The sequence below is a fragment of the Argopecten irradians genome, chromosome 1 (genome assembly GCF_041381155.1).
Source record: "Argopecten irradians isolate NY chromosome 1, Ai_NY, whole genome shotgun sequence".
In the NCBI taxonomy this organism is placed as follows: Eukaryota; Metazoa; Mollusca; class Bivalvia; order Pectinida; family Pectinidae; genus Argopecten; species Argopecten irradians.
The window spans coordinates 36030131-36050786 of record NC_091134.1 but is presented as its reverse complement, the minus strand read 5'-3'; the positions used below and the strand labels follow the sequence as shown (position 1 = coordinate 36050786).

The following is a 20656-nucleotide window of genomic DNA, read 5'->3' as shown; positions in this document are numbered from 1 at the left end:
CAAGCTAGACCATATCAATTTCAACTGAATTCCACATAATGTACACATACAGAACATGAGAAAGAAATTCAAATCTGAGTTAATTATTCACTATTTAGGAAAACAGTGATATTGCATAATTGTTGCAAATATCGGGTATGACTTTTATGTGATTTCTATATACTAAAAAAACATATTGTATGAGATACTTTTTCATTTATAGAGATATATCATAGTATACATCATACATTTACTACCTCAGCAACCAATACCCTTTTGGATTGATGGATTTGATCCTATGTAGGCGTTCAACAACATGCAGTGATCTGATCATATGACATCCCAATTACAAATTTTGCAGTACCACAGAGGCCTCTTGGAAACATGTATCAAGGCATCATTTCAGTCCAGATTAAGCTAAATATGAATGATGAACTGAAATATTGGATAAGAATTTTGATATCAGGACAGTGTATTGATGAAACATATAAAATGCTGCAGAGTGGATGGAAATCCTTTAGCAAAGATGACCAGGTAAAACGTGTGGTTATGATGGTAACAAATCAAAATTCATTTTTGTTTCATTTTGATTTTTATGAATTTGATAAAATCTGCATACATACATGTACAATTAATTTATAATTATATTATATTACCGACTTGCATTGGAAGATGTTAGAATAAAAAATGTTAAAGTCATTCATATCAATTAAAGATGCTCCACCGCTGACAAATGGTATTTTTTCACTATCCAAAAAAGGAACAGACGATTTAATATTTTTCTTCGGTTACGAAAAAATACTTACTTTACACCATTACCACCATTGAAAAGTTTGAGCTTCTAATTTTACTTCAAATTAAAAGTATGAAAAATAATTAATTGCATCCCGAAAAAAATCCGTGACAATATATCCTATATGGAATGAAGTACTGATTGCGCATGCACCAAAGGCAAAACAAATTATTTTATGTTAATTTCTGTGTTAATTAGACATATATGTACACGATTAAACACTAATTATTGTTCAAATGATGAATATCATTTATGTTCTGTCGGCGGTGGAGCATCTTTAATCAATATTCAGAAAATTTGCATGTCTATGCCTGGTGTTAACGGAAAATCAATCGATAGATATATCTATAAAGTTGTTAGCACATTTTTATCAGTTCATGCATACACAATTTGGAAGTCAGACACAGATGTAACAGTTGTACAATGTACATGCATGGATGTCTACTGCAAAAACAAAACTGCTGAATGCCGCAGTTCTAAATATCATAAGTCATTTGTTTATATTTTTTATCACCAAGAATATGGGGTTTTTGGAATTGAATTTGGAGATGGAAATTGTTGTTTATCACCAACAAATTTCATGATTGTACCGGCCAGTGACAATATTCTCACCTGTATAACAATTCTTGCTATCTTAATGTCATCCTCAATACTCCAGGGGTTCCGATCACTTACGATCTCTACACCCCTGGACTATCTCATAGTGAAATTGAAGGCAGCTCAGCGGAAAACATTTGACCAACCAAGACTACAGAGAGAGCGACGCCTACATCAAAGCCACACAGTCAGCCACAGTGTACTGTTATACGGCTCTTTTGATGTTCATCAAAGGACTAAATTACCTGTTCTATTCTGTTGCCTCCAGTTTTACCATAAGATAGTCCAGGGGTGTAGAGATCGTAAGTGATCGGAACCCCTGTAATATCGAGGATGTCTTAATGTAGGCCTAAGTGTATAATAACTATTGGTATGATTACAAGAGAATTTCCAAACATTTTTTGTGGAACCTGCATGGCTATCATTATTTATTAAATATTGGTAAATGTCTTCTGTATGAAGATGCATGACTGAAATTCAGTAGGTCTACTTTTAAATGTGATGGGGAGAATGGGTATACATGTATATAACTAGGTTTACTATACTACATTTTTAGATCTATTACAATGACATAATCCAGTAAGGTTATGTAATGATAATAATGTAAATCACAATGGAAGTTTATCATTTGCTGATAACATTTTATAAAACGGTAAACAAAAAGTTTTGAGGGCGAGTTTACCAGTGTTTACATTTCAGTTGGATTTTACAAAACGATTTTGGGACTGATTGTTGCACGCTCGTGCTGCAAATGACTTATTAGCAAAGAAAAATTAAATTTTGGTCGGATTTACATAAGAGATAACCTTTCTTTTTACCACATCCAGAATCAAGTCTACAGATGACAGCAACTGCCCTGTGTCAGGATCCTGCACGGGCTAGGCCAACTCACTGCTGCGTTTGTAATCTTGCGCCACCTGCGAGCAATCTAAAACTCAAACCAAACCAGGGTAAAAATATCCGGAAAGGGACGAAAAAAAAAGTTTTTATACGAACATGAAACAAAGATAAATATTGTGAAGAACAGAATAACAGTAATAAAATAATAATAAATGATATCAAATATGATTAATCTGATTAAAATACGAAATTTATGATATTTCACATTCAACCCCCTTCATGTTCTCAACACAAATTTGGAAAATACCTAATAAAATCATGTACCAAAGTATTAGTTTCATGCATGTTGGAAAAAAATCTGCAGTTTGCCCTTAATTTATAACTCATCATCTGAACGATGGAGACCATTTTATTAATTTTATTATGTTTTCGTGTTTCGGAATGAACAATCTATTCGGAAACGAAACAATCAAAACTAGCATATTTGAAGAACATTTGTAGATATAGTCTACATGGACTAGGTCAAATATCGTTGAAAATCCAAATGACGTGACTGATTACTTTTCTCTGTGTGAATTTAAAAGTGCTACTTAATTCACATTGCGACACATTGTGAACGAATTTGGCCGCCAACCCTCGACAAACCTCGTTTTTTTGACCGGTTTAAACCTATCACTCGGGTTAAAACATCCCTGTCCATTTGACAGACCCATTATATGAGATTCTATCATGCTCCCACAGGTCAACAGTTGGGTGACCGCCTTATATCCCTACGGCCCAATAGTCCGAAGGCCCGTCAGTCCGAAGGTCCATTAGTCCTAAGGCCCGTTAGACCGAAGGCCCCCAATAGTCCGAAGGCCACCGATAGTCCGAAAACGGATAATATAATTGGGATTTATGTGCGAACAGTACTTGAAATGAATCAAACGTTTATTACTAAATTTTACCCATTACATTTTTCCACAAAATATGTCTCGTTAAAAAGCTCGCTAGAGGTCAAAGTTTACCAAAAGTGACTATTTTTAGATTTTTTTTTTATTTTTCATTTTTTTCACTTCCGGTTTATCCACTAGACAGCCATGATTCGTTAACCATTGAGCTTAATTCCTTTGAATTTTTTATATTTTATGTAGAATACCATACTGATAAACTTTGTAATTGTACATTTTCTCTAAAATGTCAACTTCCGGTTGATCATTGACTCATATTGCAAATTCGCCGTTTTCGGTGAAAAATCACGAATAACATCTTCTTGTCATGTTCTACAATGTATAGAGGCTTGATATTGTACATGAAGTATGCTAAGGTAGTTGACTATCAGGTTTGGAAAAAATAAACGACCATTGACCTTCATCCCAGGTCACAGAGTGCTTGTGATTTTAGAGCGATGAAAATGATCCAGTGAATATACAGCTCTTTGAGACAGCCCTAGCTCGTTAACCACACAGCCAATTTCTTTGATTTTTTGGATATGTTATGTAAATTGAAAGTGAAACAGTTGATCTATGATTCCACCACCTTCTTCCTAAACCTAGACGATTTTGAAAGCGGTGTAGGGAGGGGTTAAAAAAAAACCCTATCAGTCACCGCAATCAACGGAGCCCATCAATGCCTCTCCATAATTCTCCTGACTTCCAATGAGGCCGAAAACCTGCGAATTACCTGCGAATGAAGAAGAATTTATGATGGAATAGCCTCGCCAAAAAGACGAGAGAAATGGATTGCCAGGATAGGTAAGGAGAAATTAAGAACACTTATTAATAAGGTCACTCACTAGAATATAAGGGAGGCTACAGTTACCATCTCCATTCTGTTTGAGTAGAAGCATGTACCTACGCTGGAGGAGAAATGACCAGGAACGGTGGAGGGTGATGAGAGGAGTACACGGTAAACTCAAAAGGGCACTATCAAGAAAGAACCATTGAAAACGGCGTAAGAATACTGAATGTACCAATGTCAGATGAACTTTTGAACGAACAAGAACAAACTCTACATAAAATCAGAGTTACTCGACAAGGCAAGAATTGTTTCAGTAGAACCAACCAAATGTTATTAGTTATATGTAACACCTACAAGAAAAGTCTCAAGTTTCTTTTAAAACGTGGTACAGGCATGTGAGTAGGAAAGGGTAAAGTCAAACTGATGGAAGGTGGCCGATAGCTGGTTTGTTCCCAAAGAACATAATCCCAGAAACATAATAATTGAAGAAACTATTGTCTTCGCTATATTAACAGGGAGACATTCTTCTCAGTGGATAGGCCTAATGGGTATGTTTGCACATCTAATGAGAAAGAAGGCATTCCGTATATATCTTGATGCGTGGAACTCACAAGCAATAAACCAACTTATCAAGGAAGCCAGGGAAATCAGAAGAGATAATGATTTGACGTTAACAGTACATTTAAGTAGATAGAGTTTGCTATACACCAGTATTTACAACAGTACAAAATCTCAGAGAAGGTAGATAATGTAGGAGAACAATATTGCATTACCATATCCTCGATTCTAAAGTGCAATAATTTGAAACAGGGTTGCCGACATTGAAGAAAGGAGTTGTGCCAGAATGCACGAAATCTACAATTATATCTCTTATGCCAATTGGCATCACCTGTAGATGAAAGAAGAGAGAGTAGATGGCATTAAGCAAGTATCGACACAAGAAATCCAATTGGTAAATAGATGATTTCAACTTGATAACTGCTGTCCATCTGATAAAACACTTTGCCTGATCATCAAGAAAGAATTCTTGGTCAGACAGTTGTAGTTGAATGTTTAAAATAGAGAGATCCCGTCAGTCGATGAAAGCGATATTGAGAGCATTTAGAAAAGGGTTGACGATGCCTTAGATGTCAACAACTCAGACAAAATGATATAACAATTAATGAAGGAACAAAGACAGAAATGAACAATCGAAACAAAAACATAGGTGTCACAACATGGGCTTCTGTCTAGATTTACATGGCATTTGAAGCTGCAAGAGGTCACTCTGTCTACAATGGACATCTCAGGCAGTGACTTAGAATACCAAGATAATAGATAATACAGCAGAACAACTAACCTTCAGCTTTCACATTCTTCAATCGAAGAGGGCATGCAAAGGGAGACTCATTGCTACTCTGAAATACTCAAGAGACAGGAAAATCAGGAAGTACAGTGGTCAGCTACTCAAAGGCTGTAATCATATTGACGAATGAGGTATCGCAATATGACACGGGGATGGGTCCAACATGATATCAGAAAAAAAGAGAAAATGGTAATTGACAAGCAGGTCAGTGCAGTAGAGATCATTGGAGATGGACAGTCAAGGTTCATGTACACGGAATTTGAAGTAATACAATATCTGGAATTATATACTAGAGCAGCTCCATTCTATCATGGGAGCGAATTAAACTTGTATGATATATCCAGTGAACCTACAAAACAGGAGTCTGACAAAAGAAGCCAAGCGTAAACTGTGTCCGTGAGTTGAAAATCTTGGGCATATATTATCATACTGTATGGATGGTCGGGTGGTGTAGTGGTTTTAAAAGCCGCTCGCCTTTCACCTAGCCGGCCGGGGTTCGATCGGCGGCACGGACGTGAAAAGGTTATGGGTCACCTGTCCGATCACATAGGTTTTCTCCTGGCAATCCAGTTTCCTCCCACACTAAGACCACTCGCGCGCTTACATTCGGGCCATCGAGAGTGATTTACATAAGTTGCATAACTTGTTTCTCAATCGATGTAAAATAGATAAAGTTTATATTATTATATTTTCATATATACTGTATGCATGGTGGCTCCTTAGGATGGCAAATATTGAGACCCCATTAGCTCTTCCGTTGTCTAGTCCATACAATGAAATCCGAGTGGAAGGACATATAACCATTGTAAGGGGATAAGGAAATATGCCATACAGATAACACCAAGCAGCAGGGAAGCAACTAGAATTCTCGGAGGAAGCAGCAACTGGACACGGTCAGTAGAATCTAATCTTCCCTAAAATGATTAATTCGGTCCTACTTTTATAATACAGTTCCACAGGTATATAGAATTAATTTTGAATGAACCAAGTACAAATGTAAACGGGTGACTAAAACGCAAGAGGTCTTCCAAAGGAAGGAGCTAAATAAGTAGAGTCTGTTGGAGCGGTGTATGGGAAGAGGTACAGAATATAGTATTTTCCAACAGAACACATTTGTATTCACTTCTGGGAGAGATTTGCCAATGATCATGATATCCAAAGAGGAACACGAAAACAAGTCAACAAACAACAGGGCACAGATAGAGAGAGATAAGGAGCACATAATTTTGGCTGTGACTGGGACAAAACGTCATTACCTGGACACCTGAACATTGACACGAGGGGATTGAGCACCTTTCGTTTCACCATCCTGAGAATGTCATTGACAAAAGGAGACCAATCATCCCTTGTTTCATCATCCTGAGAATGTCATTGACAAAAGGAGACCAATCATCCCTTGTTTCATCATCCTGAGAATGTCATTGACAAAAGGAGACCAATCATCCCTTGTTTCATCATCCTGAGAATGTCATTGACAAAAGGAGACCAATCATCCCTTGTTTCACCATTCTGAGAATGTCACTGACAAGTGGTCAGGAGACTGATCACCTCTTGTTTCACAATCCTGAGAATGTCATTGACAAGAGGAGAATTGTCATCCCTTGTTTCGCCATCCGGAGAATGTCACAGATAAGAGGAGAGTTGTCATCCCTTGTTTCGCCATCCTGAGAATGTCATTGACAAGAGGTCAGGAGACTGATCACCGCTTGTTTCATCATCCTGAGAATGTCATTGACAAGAGGTCAGGAGACTAATCATCCCTTGTTTCACCATTCTGAGAATGTCATTGACAAGAGGAGAATTGTCATCCCTTGTTTCGCCATCCGGAGAATGTCACAGATAAGAGGAGAGTTGTCATCCCTTGTTTCGCCATCCTGAGAATGTCATTGACAAGAGGTCAGGAGACTAATCATCCCTTGTTTCACAATTCTGAGAATGTCATTGACAAGAGGAGAATTGTCATCCCTTGTTTCGCCATCTGGGGAATGTCACAGATAAGAGGAGAGTTGTCATCCCTTGTTTCGCCATCCTGAGAATGTCATTGACAAGAGGTCAGGAGACTGATCACCGCTTGTTTCATCATCCTGAGAATGTCATTGACAAGAGGTCAGGAGACTAATCATCCCTTGTTTCGCCATCCTGAGAATGTCATTGACAAGAGGTCAGGAGACTGATCACCGCTTGTTTCATCATCCTGAGAATGTCATTGACAAGAGGTCAGGAGACTGATCACCGCTTGTTTCATCATCCTGAGAATGTCATTGACAAGAGGTCAGGAGACTGATCACCGCTTGTTTCATCATCCTGAGAATGTCATTGACAAGAGGTCAGGAGACTGATCACCGCTTGTTTCACCATCCTGAGAATGTCATTGACAAGAGGAGAGTTGTCATCCCTTGTTTTACCATCCTGAGAATGTCATTGTCAAAAGGAGACAAATTATCTCTTGTTTCACCATCCTGATAATGTCCCTTATGTCCTTAGTGTTTAAAAAAGTAAAACATCTAGTAACAGACTTTCCCCAGTGATAGTAACCTCTAGAGTATTGAGAATGGTCTGTCACCATCGTGACTGGGAGGGAAAATATGATATAACGTCACATTACTCTCACAGTTGAGCTGTTGACCAAAGAAGTGTCTCATGTAGGTAAAAGTGAGGTTTTGTGATGAGAATACAGTTTTATTACAACATTATAACTAGTTTCAGTATTTCTTCATATGGGGGCTACATTTGTTTTGAACAATAAAGTCTACCTTAGCAACCAAGATCACCAGTTTATCAGAATTCCAAATTATTGATTTAAACTCAATTTGACCTGTGTATAATGACAACTTGACTATAAAGACCACTGTTTCTTAGTCCCTTTAGTGGACTTCATAGACACGCTTTACTGTAAAACACCATTTGTAAATAGACACTCATTTTGTATCTTAGTCCCTTTAGTGGTCTTCATAGACAGGCTTGACTGTAGTGTAAACACCCATTTTGTATCTTAGTCCCTTTAGTGGTCTTCATAGACACGCTTTTACTGTAATGTAAACACCCATTTTGTATCTTAGTCCCTTTAGTGGACTTCATAGACACGCTTTACTGTAATGTAAAACACCCATTTTGTATCTTAGTCCCTTTAGTGGTCTTCATAGACACGCTTGACTGTAGTTTAAACACCCATTTTGTATCTTAGTCCCTTTAGTGGTCTTCATAGACACGCTTGACTGTAGTTTAAACACCCATTTGGTATCTTAGTCCCTTTAGTGGTCTTCATAGACACGCTTGACTGTAGTTTAAAACACCATTACCTTTTTGTATCTTAGTCCCTTTAGTGGTCTTCATAGACACGCTTGTACTGTTGTGTAAACACCCATTTGGTATCTTAGTCCCTTTAGTGGTCTTCATAGACAGGCTTGACTGTAGTTTAAACACCCATTTTGTATCTTAGTCCCTTTAGTGGTCTTCATAGACAGCTTTAGTGGTTACTGTAGTATTAAACACCCATTTTGTATCTTAGTCCCTTTAGTGGTCTTCATAGACAGGCTTGACTGTAGTTTAAAACACCCATTTTGTATCTTAGTCCCTTTAGTGGTCTTCATAGACAGGCTTGACTGTAGTTTAAACAACATTTTGTATCTTAGTCCCTTTAGTGGTCTTCATAGACACGCTTGACTGTAGTTTAAAACACCCATTTGGTATCTTAGTCCCTTTAGTGGTCTTCATAGACAGGCTTGACTGTAGTTTAAACACCCATTTGGTATCTTAGTCCCTTTAGTGGTCTTCATAGACAGGCTTGACTGTAGTTTAAACACCCATTTTGTATCTTAGTCCCTTTAGTGGTCTTCATAGACAGGCTTGACTGTAGTTTAAACACCCATTTGGTATCTTAGTCCCTTTAGTGGTCTTCATAGACAGGCTTGACTGTAGTTTAAACACCCATTTGTATCTTAGTCCCTTTAGTGGTCTTCATAGACAGGCTTGACTGTAGTTTAAACACCCATTTTGTATCTTAGTCCCTTTAGTGGTCTTCATAGACACGCTTGACTGTAGTTTAAACACCCATTTGGTATCTTAGTCCCTTTAGTGGTCTTCATAGACAGGCTTTGACTGTAGTTTAAACACCCATTTTGTATCTTAGTCCCTTTAGTGGTCTTCATAGACAGGCTTGACTGTAGTTTAAACACCCATTTTGTATCTTTAGTCCCTTTAGTGGTCTTCATAGACAGGCTTGACTGTAGTTTAAACACCCATTTTGTATCTTAGTCCCTTTAGTGGTCTTCATAGACAGGCTTGACTGTAGTTTAAACACCCATTTTGTATCTTAGTCCCTTTAGTGGTCTTCATAGACAACGCTTGACTGTAGTTTAAACACCCATTTTGTATCTTAGTCCCTTTAGTGGTCTTCATAGACACGGCTTGACTGTAGTTTTTAAACACCCCCATTTTTGTATCTTAGTCCCTTTAGTGGTCTTCATAGACACGCTTGACTGTAGTTTAAACACCCATTTTGTATCTTAGTCCCTTTAGTGGTCTTCATAGACACGCTTGACTGTAGTTTAAACACCCATTTGGTATCTTAGTCCCTTTAGTGGTCTTCATAGACACGCTTGACTGTAATGTAAACACCATTTTGTATCTATCCTTTAGTGGTCTTCAAGACAGCTTACTGTATTTAACACCCATTTTGTATCTTAGTCCCTTTAGTGGTCTTCATAGACACGCTTGACTGTAGTTAACACCCATTTGGTATCTTAGTCCCTTTAGTGGTCTTCATAGACAGGCTTTACTGTAATGTAAACACCCATTTTGTATCTTAGTCCCTTTAGTGGACTTCATAGACACGCTTTACTGTAATGTAAACACCCATTTGGTATCTTAGTCCCTTTAGTGGTCTTCATAGACAGGCTTGACTGTAGTTTAAACACCCATTTTGTATCTTAGTCCCTTTAGTGGTCTTCATAGACACGCTTTACTGTAATGTAAACACCCATTTTGTATCTTAGTCCCTTTAGTGGTCTTCATAGACAGGCTTGACTGTAGTTTAAACACCCATTTTGTATCTTAGTCCCTTTAGTGGTCTTCATAGACACGCTTGACTGTAGTTTAAACACCCATTTGGTATCTTAGTCCCTTTAGTGGTCTTCATAGACAGGCTTGACTGTAGTTTAAACACCCATTTGGTATCTTAGTCCCTTTAGTGGTCTTCATAGACACGCTTGACTGTAGTTTAAACACCCATTGTTATCTTAGTCCCTTTAGTGGACTTCATAGACACGCTTTACTGTAATGTAAACACCCATTTTGTATCTTAGTCCCTTTAGTGGTCTTCATAGACACGCTTTACTGTAGTTTAAACACCCATTTTGTATCTTAGTCCCTTTAGTGGTCTTCATAGACACGCTTTACTGTAATGTAAACACCCATTTTGTATCTTAGTCCCTTTAGTGGTCTTCATAGACAGGCTTGACTGTAGTTTAAACACCCATTTTGTATCTTAGTCCCTTTAGTGGTCTTCATAGACACGCTTGACTGTAGTTTAAACACCCATTTGGTATCTTAGTCCCTTTAGTGGTCTTCATAGACACGCTTGACTGTAGTTTAAACACCCATTTGGTATCCCAAGTATAAGATATAATAAAAGATAAAGATCCTTTTTCAGATATAAGACCTGGGTTATTTTTGTTTGGAAGTGAAGCTTGTGATTTGGATTGGTTGAATCATGTTATTTGTCTTTTTTGCATCCAGGGTTACATCACAGGAGTTTGACGTTCTGTCAATATATATAGTATACATATATAAAAAATAACCCTATATATAGTATTTTTATATAGTATATAGGGTTATTTTACATATATGTAAACTATATATTATTGACAGAACGTCAAACTCCTTTGGTTACATAGTCTTTGATAGCGAAGGAGATAAAAAAAGATCTCATCAATCTACTGACTGAATCATGTATAGACAGAATGCTAGGGCATCATTTTACGACAAATTCTTTTTTTCTTCATGGATAATGCAAGAAACGACTTCCAAACATATGGTTGACAATGACACTTCCATCTAGGGACCAAGCTGAACAAAGACAGCCACATAAGTAGAACCTTATTTTTCTACGTTCATTTCAAAAGTTCTGACTTTGAGTCCTGGTCTACTTGTTGAATTTCGTATTTCCTTTTATACCAATTAATTAAAATTATACTTACACAAGGAATAATGGAAGATTTGTTTATCTTGTTCCAGGAACATTTTATTTAAATCACAAAGTAGATCAACACAGTACAACATGAGAGTCAACACATGTATATATGGCTGGTGGAATAACAAGGATGCTGATTGGCCAATTATAAATAAAACAAACAACCAATCAAATACTGGCATTGGAAAAAAACCATGTTTACAAATGTTATTATCTTCCTTATATATCAGATTTAGTTATATTTTATTTTTGATACAAACAATAAGTGATATTAACCTATTGTATTTTCCTAATAAGTGTCCTTTTATAATATCTACTGGACTCCTTTTCCAAAAAAAATGCCCCTCCCTACTTTTTTGTTATTGTAATACCGGTAATAATCTGCCTTTTATTTACTGTAAACAGATACCATGATATTGAACATTAAAGACCCACTACCTTTCTGGAGCAAAATCTAAAGGTTTCTTATAAACAATAATAACATCAGAAAATGTACGCCAATGACCTAAGCTGAGGTTAGAAAATCAAACACATGTAAGAATTACTGTGTAATACATGATAACAGTGGAGAGTCATTTCGCTGTTTTGCCGTCTGACACATTGATAGTCAACTACCGTGCGGTAATTAGGACGACAGCGGGAAACATAAGATGACCCGCATTATGAAAATTAGCATTTTATTTACATATGTATTTTAATCAAATTGTTCAAAAAGTGATAATACATGAAGTATTAACGATAAGTTAATATCTTTTGCGACTACAAAATTATCAATCTCGTTACATTTCCCATTTAAAAATTAAGAGCCATTTCAGAGAGGTAGTGGGCCTTTAAACTGTTGGATTTAGTCTTTGATAGTAGCTGATCAATATCACAGAGACAGATGGAGTTACTTTGAGGACTTGAAATGCCTTGGTACACTTTGATTTAAAACTAAAAACAAATATTTTTAAAATGACTAGAAACCAATGTCATGCACACAACTGTGCATGTGTTACTAATTTCGTAATGATATACTACACCTGCAACATAGCATCAATTTATAAGCAGCTTTGCTAGCATAAGCGTACTTTTTATTTAACACACACAGACTGCTCATTATAGCTTTAATGATGAATACCAAACATGTAATGTTATCTATTGAAGTCGTCAGACAGTTAAAATGGTATCACAATATCATCATTCTGCCAACAACCAAACAAAACAATCAGATTTCAGTGTGCATATAGGCACAACCAACTGTTAAAAGCATTATAAATATGCGGTGGTAATTCTACACCATTCTCCAAAATTAGAAGCAAAATTCACATAGCTAAACAAATTCCACAACCATTAGTATGAATGTGATAACATATGGAATAATTTGATTTACAAATACCCAAATAGAACTAACTTTTAGCAATGTAATGTAAAAAGCTAAAGGGAGAAAATTCTGAAAATAATATTTGTGCAGTTTTTCATTTTCTTTAGTTTTGTTTCAATATTTTAATATTACTTTTGCCTAAATTGTACCTACGCACAATGTGTACCAATAATGTTTCCCACAAAACCATGGTTACAAAAAATGAGGATAACTGTTATCGAATTTTTTTTTTTTTTAATATTTCAGATAAAGGTTGAAACAAATTTCAACAACAAAAAACAACACAAAAAAACATTGCTAAGGATTAAATAATGACAATTATGAAATTTCAACAGAGTGATAAATTTTTTTTTTTAATCGAAGTTATGTTTTAAAGTAAATTATCTATACTGGAAATCTCTACCATTCACTCTCTAAAAAACAATCTAAACATGCTATGATGATTCACTTTTGATTATACAATGTTCAAGAACTGTTTCCATTCATCAACATCCCATACAACAATGTCAACAACTCTAAATTATATATTCTTTTCCAGATTTCTTGAATATATAAGATATACTGAAAGACACTCCAGATACAAATTTGTACTCAACAGTAAAAATAATCTTACAATTATTTGATTGTCCTCAGACCATTAAATTAATATATTTTCTTGAGGATAAAAGAACTATTCATCATGTGCAGTGGTAACCATTCAGATATTCTGGGGTGCAGAATGTTGAGCAAAAAAGTTATAATTTCAACATAAGAAATAATATAAAGAAAAATTTATTTCTATTTAAAAAAAATCTGTATTGACAGATAACAGAGTTACCGGGTATCTGCTGTTGAATGTATTCAAACGTAATTTCAACTCACTGACAATAAGGGAAATAACTCCCATGGATGAGGATTAAGTTTGCATCTGGATTCAGGTCGTCTAGACCTGTTCATTGTGAAGTCTCAGGAGCAAATGAGTTAGAAAGTAGAGTCCATGAACATGTATAGTTTGCTTGGGATATATTCTGACATTCTGGATAAAAATTAAAATATCACAACAACCTTTTAAAATATACTGGGTTATACAATAAAAACAATAATAAAAGTATTTCAAAAGTGATAAAAACAACTGTCAATATGGTACATAAGGTGGTATCATAGTATTGCACATGTAAACAAAAGCACTTGTAAAATAGGAACTATGAGGAAATATAATGTAATCAAAACCTTGCATTAAAACAGATGGTGCATCATAATCGTTATAACACAAAACATGCAAAACAAAAGATTACTTTCCTTTGGCCTGGAACTTCACACAATTTTCCTGAACCCCAGCTGACAGGTACATAAGAGTGACAAATTTTAGAAGGGTACATCAGTAAAGCTCACATCAATATCATGCTAATGTTGCAAATATGAAAACAAAAATGAATAGGTTTTTCCAGAAGATGGCGTTTACCAATGAGAAATTGCGATGCATTTGTTAATGACAGCTGCTGGCAGTTTTGGTGGGTCTTGGTTAGCTGGGATTTACAAGGTACCTTAGGACTACAATGGTAACAACCTGAAGGAATTCTTCCAAGTATATGTCTTAAATATAACTGGTTAAATGGGAGAAAACTGCATAATAATAAATAGATCATCATATAGACAATAAAACAACAACAACAAAAATCTCATGACTCTAATCATGCTGTCATCATATTCTAATTTTATAAAACAAAGATTCACAAATTCACATCAAACAATGCTGGCTTACCAGAGCTACTTCCTTTTGTTTCACATGCACTCAATCAGCACTGTGAGTAACTTGGATCATAATTACACTGTATATAGTACTATACGGCGGGGAACTAAAGGGAAGTAACTGAACACTGATAGATCACAATGACAGTACTCAGAGTGAAACCAAGGGAAGTAACTCTGACATATCACAATGACAAAAACATAAATAAAACAAAATGATGGCACTAACCCTGTATGAAGCTTAACTTTCTTGGCAGTAGGAGTATCAGAACACTTAATTTCTGGCAACAAATCTATCTATATAAATATGTAACAGCTGTAGACCCTGGCTATTCAATGTGCCCCTGCTCTCCGTCAGCCATCCTCGATACTCCAGGGTTTCCGATCACTTACGATCTCTACACGCCTGGACTATCGCATAGTAAAATTGGAGGCAACAGAAAAGAACAGGTAATTTAGTCATTTGATGAACATCAAAAGGGCCGTATAACGGTACACTGTGGTTGACTGTGTGACTTTGATGTTAGGCGTCGCTCTCTCTGTAGTCTTCAAAGGAAATCTTTGCTAGCCTGTGATTGGTCAAATGTTTTCCACTGAGCTGCTTTCAATTTCACTATGAGATAGTCCAGGGGTGTAGAGATCGTAAATGATCGGAAACCCTGGAGTATCGAGGATGTCCGTCAGCATGTTCATGGAACCTTCAGGAAGAGTTGGGATTAAGTGTCTCAGTGGATCCTGAACAGCTTCCAAAAATTATGAAAAGTCTACATTTTCCCTCAATACCATTAAGTACTCAAGTAGTGTATATTTAACCAGTGTACATGTTTGATACACGATTTGTTTCATGGTTTAAGAATTAAACCTCTTTATGGCACTAGTTATAAACCTAGTTTAAAAACTATAAAACATGAAGTAGTAAAAACAAATCATAAAAGTAATAAATGATTAAGTAGGTGCAAAATAAAATCAGGAACAACAAATTGTCCTCTATATAAATGTAGAACTAGTACTTGGTTTATAAGTATCATACATAAAACTATCAGCTATTATACATTGTACATTGTACTGAACTGTACAGTGATCAGTTTGTGATTCTACACAACTGTACAGTCAGCCTTTATGCATTATACAGACCACATTATGCAGACTGCTGGAACATGGTGATTTTCTGCTTAGCTTTAAAGAATAGAATCACTAATGGAATGGTGGTTTCACTAGTACTGTTTTGACTCATGTAATTTTTGATGCGACAATAAATTTAGACAGCACACAACATCACATACATAAGAAATCCCTAAAGCACACAAAAGCACATACTGTACCAAATCCCTTGAATCTACCCATATGAAGCACACAACAACACACACCAAATTCCTCTAATCATCTTAAGCACACAACACGTAACAAATCCTTCATATCTTGGGCTACCCATATGAAGCACACAACAGCATATATCACACCCCTTATATCTACCCATCTTGAGCAAAAACTCTCTCGAAATCTCTCATCTATGACTCACATACTTTTCATACCGTTGTTTGTATCTTTTAAAGTAAATTCAGCCTAGTTTCTGAAAAAATGTTATAATTGTACCTAAAAAAGAGAAAATGTTGTTGATTCTTTGACATCATGAGGCTTTATTGTATCGGTAGCCGCATGCAACACAGCCTCAGGCAACATAAGTACATGTGTGGGTATGAGAGAAATCCCTATATAGTCATCCATAAGGGGAGACAATTTGTAATTCACACCCAACCTACATTATATTGTATATAACCACTCCTAATTCAAAGAGATACATTATACTTAGTAAATCACAGCGCTTACATATGCATGTAGACAAAAAGTCCTAAGAAATTTGAAAGAGGAGATATTACCATGGTATTTATTTGCCCCAACGAATAAACATCCATCCCTATCTTCAAACGTATTTTAAGACATCATTTCATGCCTTTCATTCAATTTCACACATATTCCTTTCATTCATTTTGGCAATACAATCTATGACATATCTTAAACACGCCATCAAATATTATCTCCGTTACTCCAGGCTCAGGACGAAACAAAAACCTGGTTTACATTTTCTAAACATATAGTGATTTCAATTATTGCACAAAAACTTATTGGATCTATAAAAAAAATAAAAGTTAAATCCATTTACTCATATAGGAGATATAATTATATAGTTACACAACTTTAGGAACACTGAAATCTGAACATTGAGAAATCTGAAAATGATTTTTTTTCTTTGCATTGGGAATGAAAATACTGTCTAATGACAAAATAGCCAACTTTCTAACTCCAGTTGTCTTGGTTTAATCTTTAACACAAGGAAACTTGTACATTAGTCAACGCATCATACTCCTAGTTATAAGGAGCATCGAGACTACCTCTTAAATACCAGGTATTTTGACTTATACTTTTAGGGTATCTGAGGTGCACAAATAATACAATTATCCTAAAATCACTCCTTTAACACTCAAACTTTCCCGAATAATATTATATATAATATATATAATTATAATATTAATTATCACAAATCAAATGTGAATTTCTCTTAAAATTACCATATACTATATATATATATTTACCAGCAGTACTCTGCATTCAAGACACAAAATATATAACTGGCACCAACAATTTGATTTTTAGTTTTCTAAATGCTGGTAACATTGTACACAGTTTGATGTAGATTTATTAGCATAGTCTTATTGTATTCCACTGTACGCTAATCACTTTACCAAAATTGCTTTATTTTTCAAGACAAATTTGATACAAGAACTAGATCTTCTTTCTAGGAACTGAAAAATTTTCATACCAATGAGTTATGTTCAGGTGATTACATAAATAAATCAAAATGTTTAATATGCAACTACATATCATGTACTTTTGTTTCAGAAGCTCATCATTCTTCTTTATAATATTGATGCTACATACATCATTAACACACAATGAAATTTTAAGATTACACAAAACAAAATTATTCTATTGATGCTTTGATTCAACACATGACAACACAAAACCAGAACAATTTGACCTCTGATGTCTGACCATTGATGATAAATTCATACCGTACGCAAATAGCAATGGAGTTTGAATGTTTTAGTATTTGATGTTCAATGCTAATAACTTGTCTGTGCATGTGCATCCTTGACCTTTGGTCTTTGACTTTAAGTGCTTCAATATGAACTTTGGTCTTTGACCATAAGTGCTGGGTGTACAGATCTAGATTGACAATTACTGACAATATAACTTAAGTAAGCATTCAAATCTAAATTTAAACTTCGACCTTCAAAGCTAACAATAATTTATGTTCTTAGGATGTGACACTAGTCCTAGGTATCATCAGCAGCATCCCCCTCCCTCCGGCTCTCCCTCCATCACCTGGAATGATTCCTTTGGACGTGCAAATCCATTCTTCACTCCATCCCAGCCCTCTTCCACTTTAATTGTGCCATCCTCTAACTTCTCATGAATATCACGTGCGAGAGACTGAAATGCCTCTTCGACATTCTGTCCTGAAAATGCTGATGTTTCAATATAACGGAGACTATTGGTCTCGGCATAGAGGCGTGCCTCTCGATGTGTGACCTGACGTTGGTCATCCAAGTCTGCCTTCTGTCCGACCACCATATACACAGCCTCGTAAGGCTCTATATGGGCACGTGCTTCTTTCAACCAACCATCCACATTCTCAAATGATCGTCTCTTTGTCAAATCAAACACTATCAATACACCCACAGAGTTACGATAGTAGGATCGAGTAATTGACCTGAAATGCGAAACAATATATCAAATAATTTTACTTGAGGGACAAATGCTGAATTCAAATACAGGTAATTATATTCATAAATTAGGACTAGGGATAGTGTATCAGTCATGCTGTGAATTTGAGCAAGATTTGTAACAGTTAACTTCATGAATAAGCTTCAGTAACAATATAAATTAGACTATCAACCTTATTGATGAACAAGAGTTGATCATGAATGTATACCATAGTTCAAGGTTAAGTCTCAACAAATAAAGAAGCTAGCACGCCATTCCAGCATGTGATTATCCCCATGTAATGTTTCAAATGTATTTCGTCAAGCTATACGGTACCTCTAATATTTTGTTGGAGTAAATCCTAAGAAGCCCACATTGTAATATATACCTGCCACTTGAATTGGGTATCACATATATAGATGCACAAGTTAAAATGGCCATGATGACATATTGATATTGTTTCAGTATTTTTTTTCAATTGTAACATGACAACATTCTGCATGAATATAATAAATTGACATGTATTTCAGCCATATAATGTTATCAATTAATTATTTCATAATTTGTTTTGAAAATGAATAATTTCATTATTTTGTGTATTTACATTGTTCATTAACAAAATAGACTTATTAGACTAATTTCAATGACTTGCATAATGATGGAGATCTCGATGTTTTCAACAATGACACGAACCTAGACTTGAATCGCAGAAGCATAATACAGCCTGCTTAAGGCCCACTCAAAGATCAATGAGTTCGAGGCCATCTTGAATAAATTATTTTGGTGTTTGAATGAACCTTTTGAGCCATTTTTGGCCAAGATGAGGTGTACTTTCAATAATTACCTGAACCTCTCTTGCCCTGCTGTGTCCCATAGTTGTAGCTTTACGCGGATCCCGTGTTTTACCTCCAGTAAACGGGCGTAGAAATCAACACCTACCGTGGGATCGCACACCTCGTTGAATTTACCATCTGTGAAATATTTCAGCAATGACGATTTTCCAACAGTACTGTCACCTATCAAAATCAGTCTAAACTGGTAATCGAAGATTGGTTCAACCATACTTTATGTTCATGCCAGATCAGTATAACTTATATGTTAGTTGTCTTACTGTGCTTGACATTCCTCGTTAGACATGTGTTTCATCTTCGCTTCCTGTTTTGATCGTGTGGTTAGAGTAGTATGTTACAACTAATTTCATTGGCTGAACGTGCAATTAGCTCCATCATTCCAACCAATGACAGATACTGGTTCATAGTTGTACCAATTTCAGGCCAATGCAAAGTAATTCACAGTTTATAATATAAGCAAATAGTGAAATTGTGCGAAACTTTATTCAATTTTATATCGAAATATATACAAACTGTGTGAATGAGCTAGGCAGTGCAACGTCAGTTACTTTATTCTACTATTCAGAATTATTCTGATTGCTATCTGAAATATTCTCAAAGGATCCTTAACTTGCAAGGCGCGTGATATTCGAAAAGAAATCACAGGTGCACGTGGTGAAATAATATAATTGGTCCAAAATATGTGACAACCAGCAAATATCCGATTTTTATGGGAAAATTTGAAAATGCTCACTTACCGAGTGAAGCGAATGGAAGTAACTTTAACTCTGATAGATCATAACGTTGTTTGACTAAAAATGTATAGCAATAAAAATCATACAAACATACATGTAGTCCGCTAAACTTGCCTATATTATCAGGCCTTTCCCTATCTATAGACTATATATTAGCATAGAATTAGATAATACTTTATTTTATGCTTATCCCAATTAAATTATCCATGTCTCTGATATTAGGCAAAAATATTTAAAAAAAAAAAACACACACAAAAAAATAATAAGATAGGCAGGTTTAGCGGCCAAGATTTAGTTTTATTTACTTTGAGTCTGCTGACTCATCAGTTGTATATACATACATTAATACATGGCATTCAAATGGATCACATAATACATATTGTACAAAGATACAGGTAGACAATACTACATTTGGAAGAGTATAACTAATTGATTAATAAAGATCGTTTTGCATTTGCAGCTTTAAGATATTTTGCTAATTTCTGTAAATCTTTCACATCTGTTACATTAAAAAGTTGTATTAGTTTATACATACTTGGTTTTTTTAAATAATAGTTTTTCATGAATTTTTGACGGATATCCATCGTCGGAGACCCACGGGTGATCGCACTACACTACGCTACACTTATCAACGTTAGTGTATATATCGCCTGGGTTACCGAGGATGACGGATATCATAGTAACATGGACATTTCAAAACAAAATGAAATTCATCTTCAACATCATTTAAATTACACAAAGTACATATTCTT

General features: G+C 35.5%; 1 protein-coding gene across 1 annotated transcript; it reads right to left on the bottom strand.

The window, feature by feature from the left end:
- Positions 1-11488: 11488 nt before the first annotated feature.
- Positions 11489-19507, bottom strand: LOC138326001 (ras-related protein Rab-39B-like). Its single transcript, XM_069272079.1, has 2 exons — positions 19164-19507; positions 11489-18326 (listed from the first exon to the last, which is right to left on the bottom strand). Exons 1-2 carry the CDS (start codon positions 19379-19381, stop codon positions 17900-17902), a joined length of 645 nt encoding a protein of 214 aa, XP_069128180.1. The 5' UTR covers positions 19382-19507; the 3' UTR covers positions 11489-17899.
- Positions 19508-20656: the final 1149 nt, after the last annotated feature.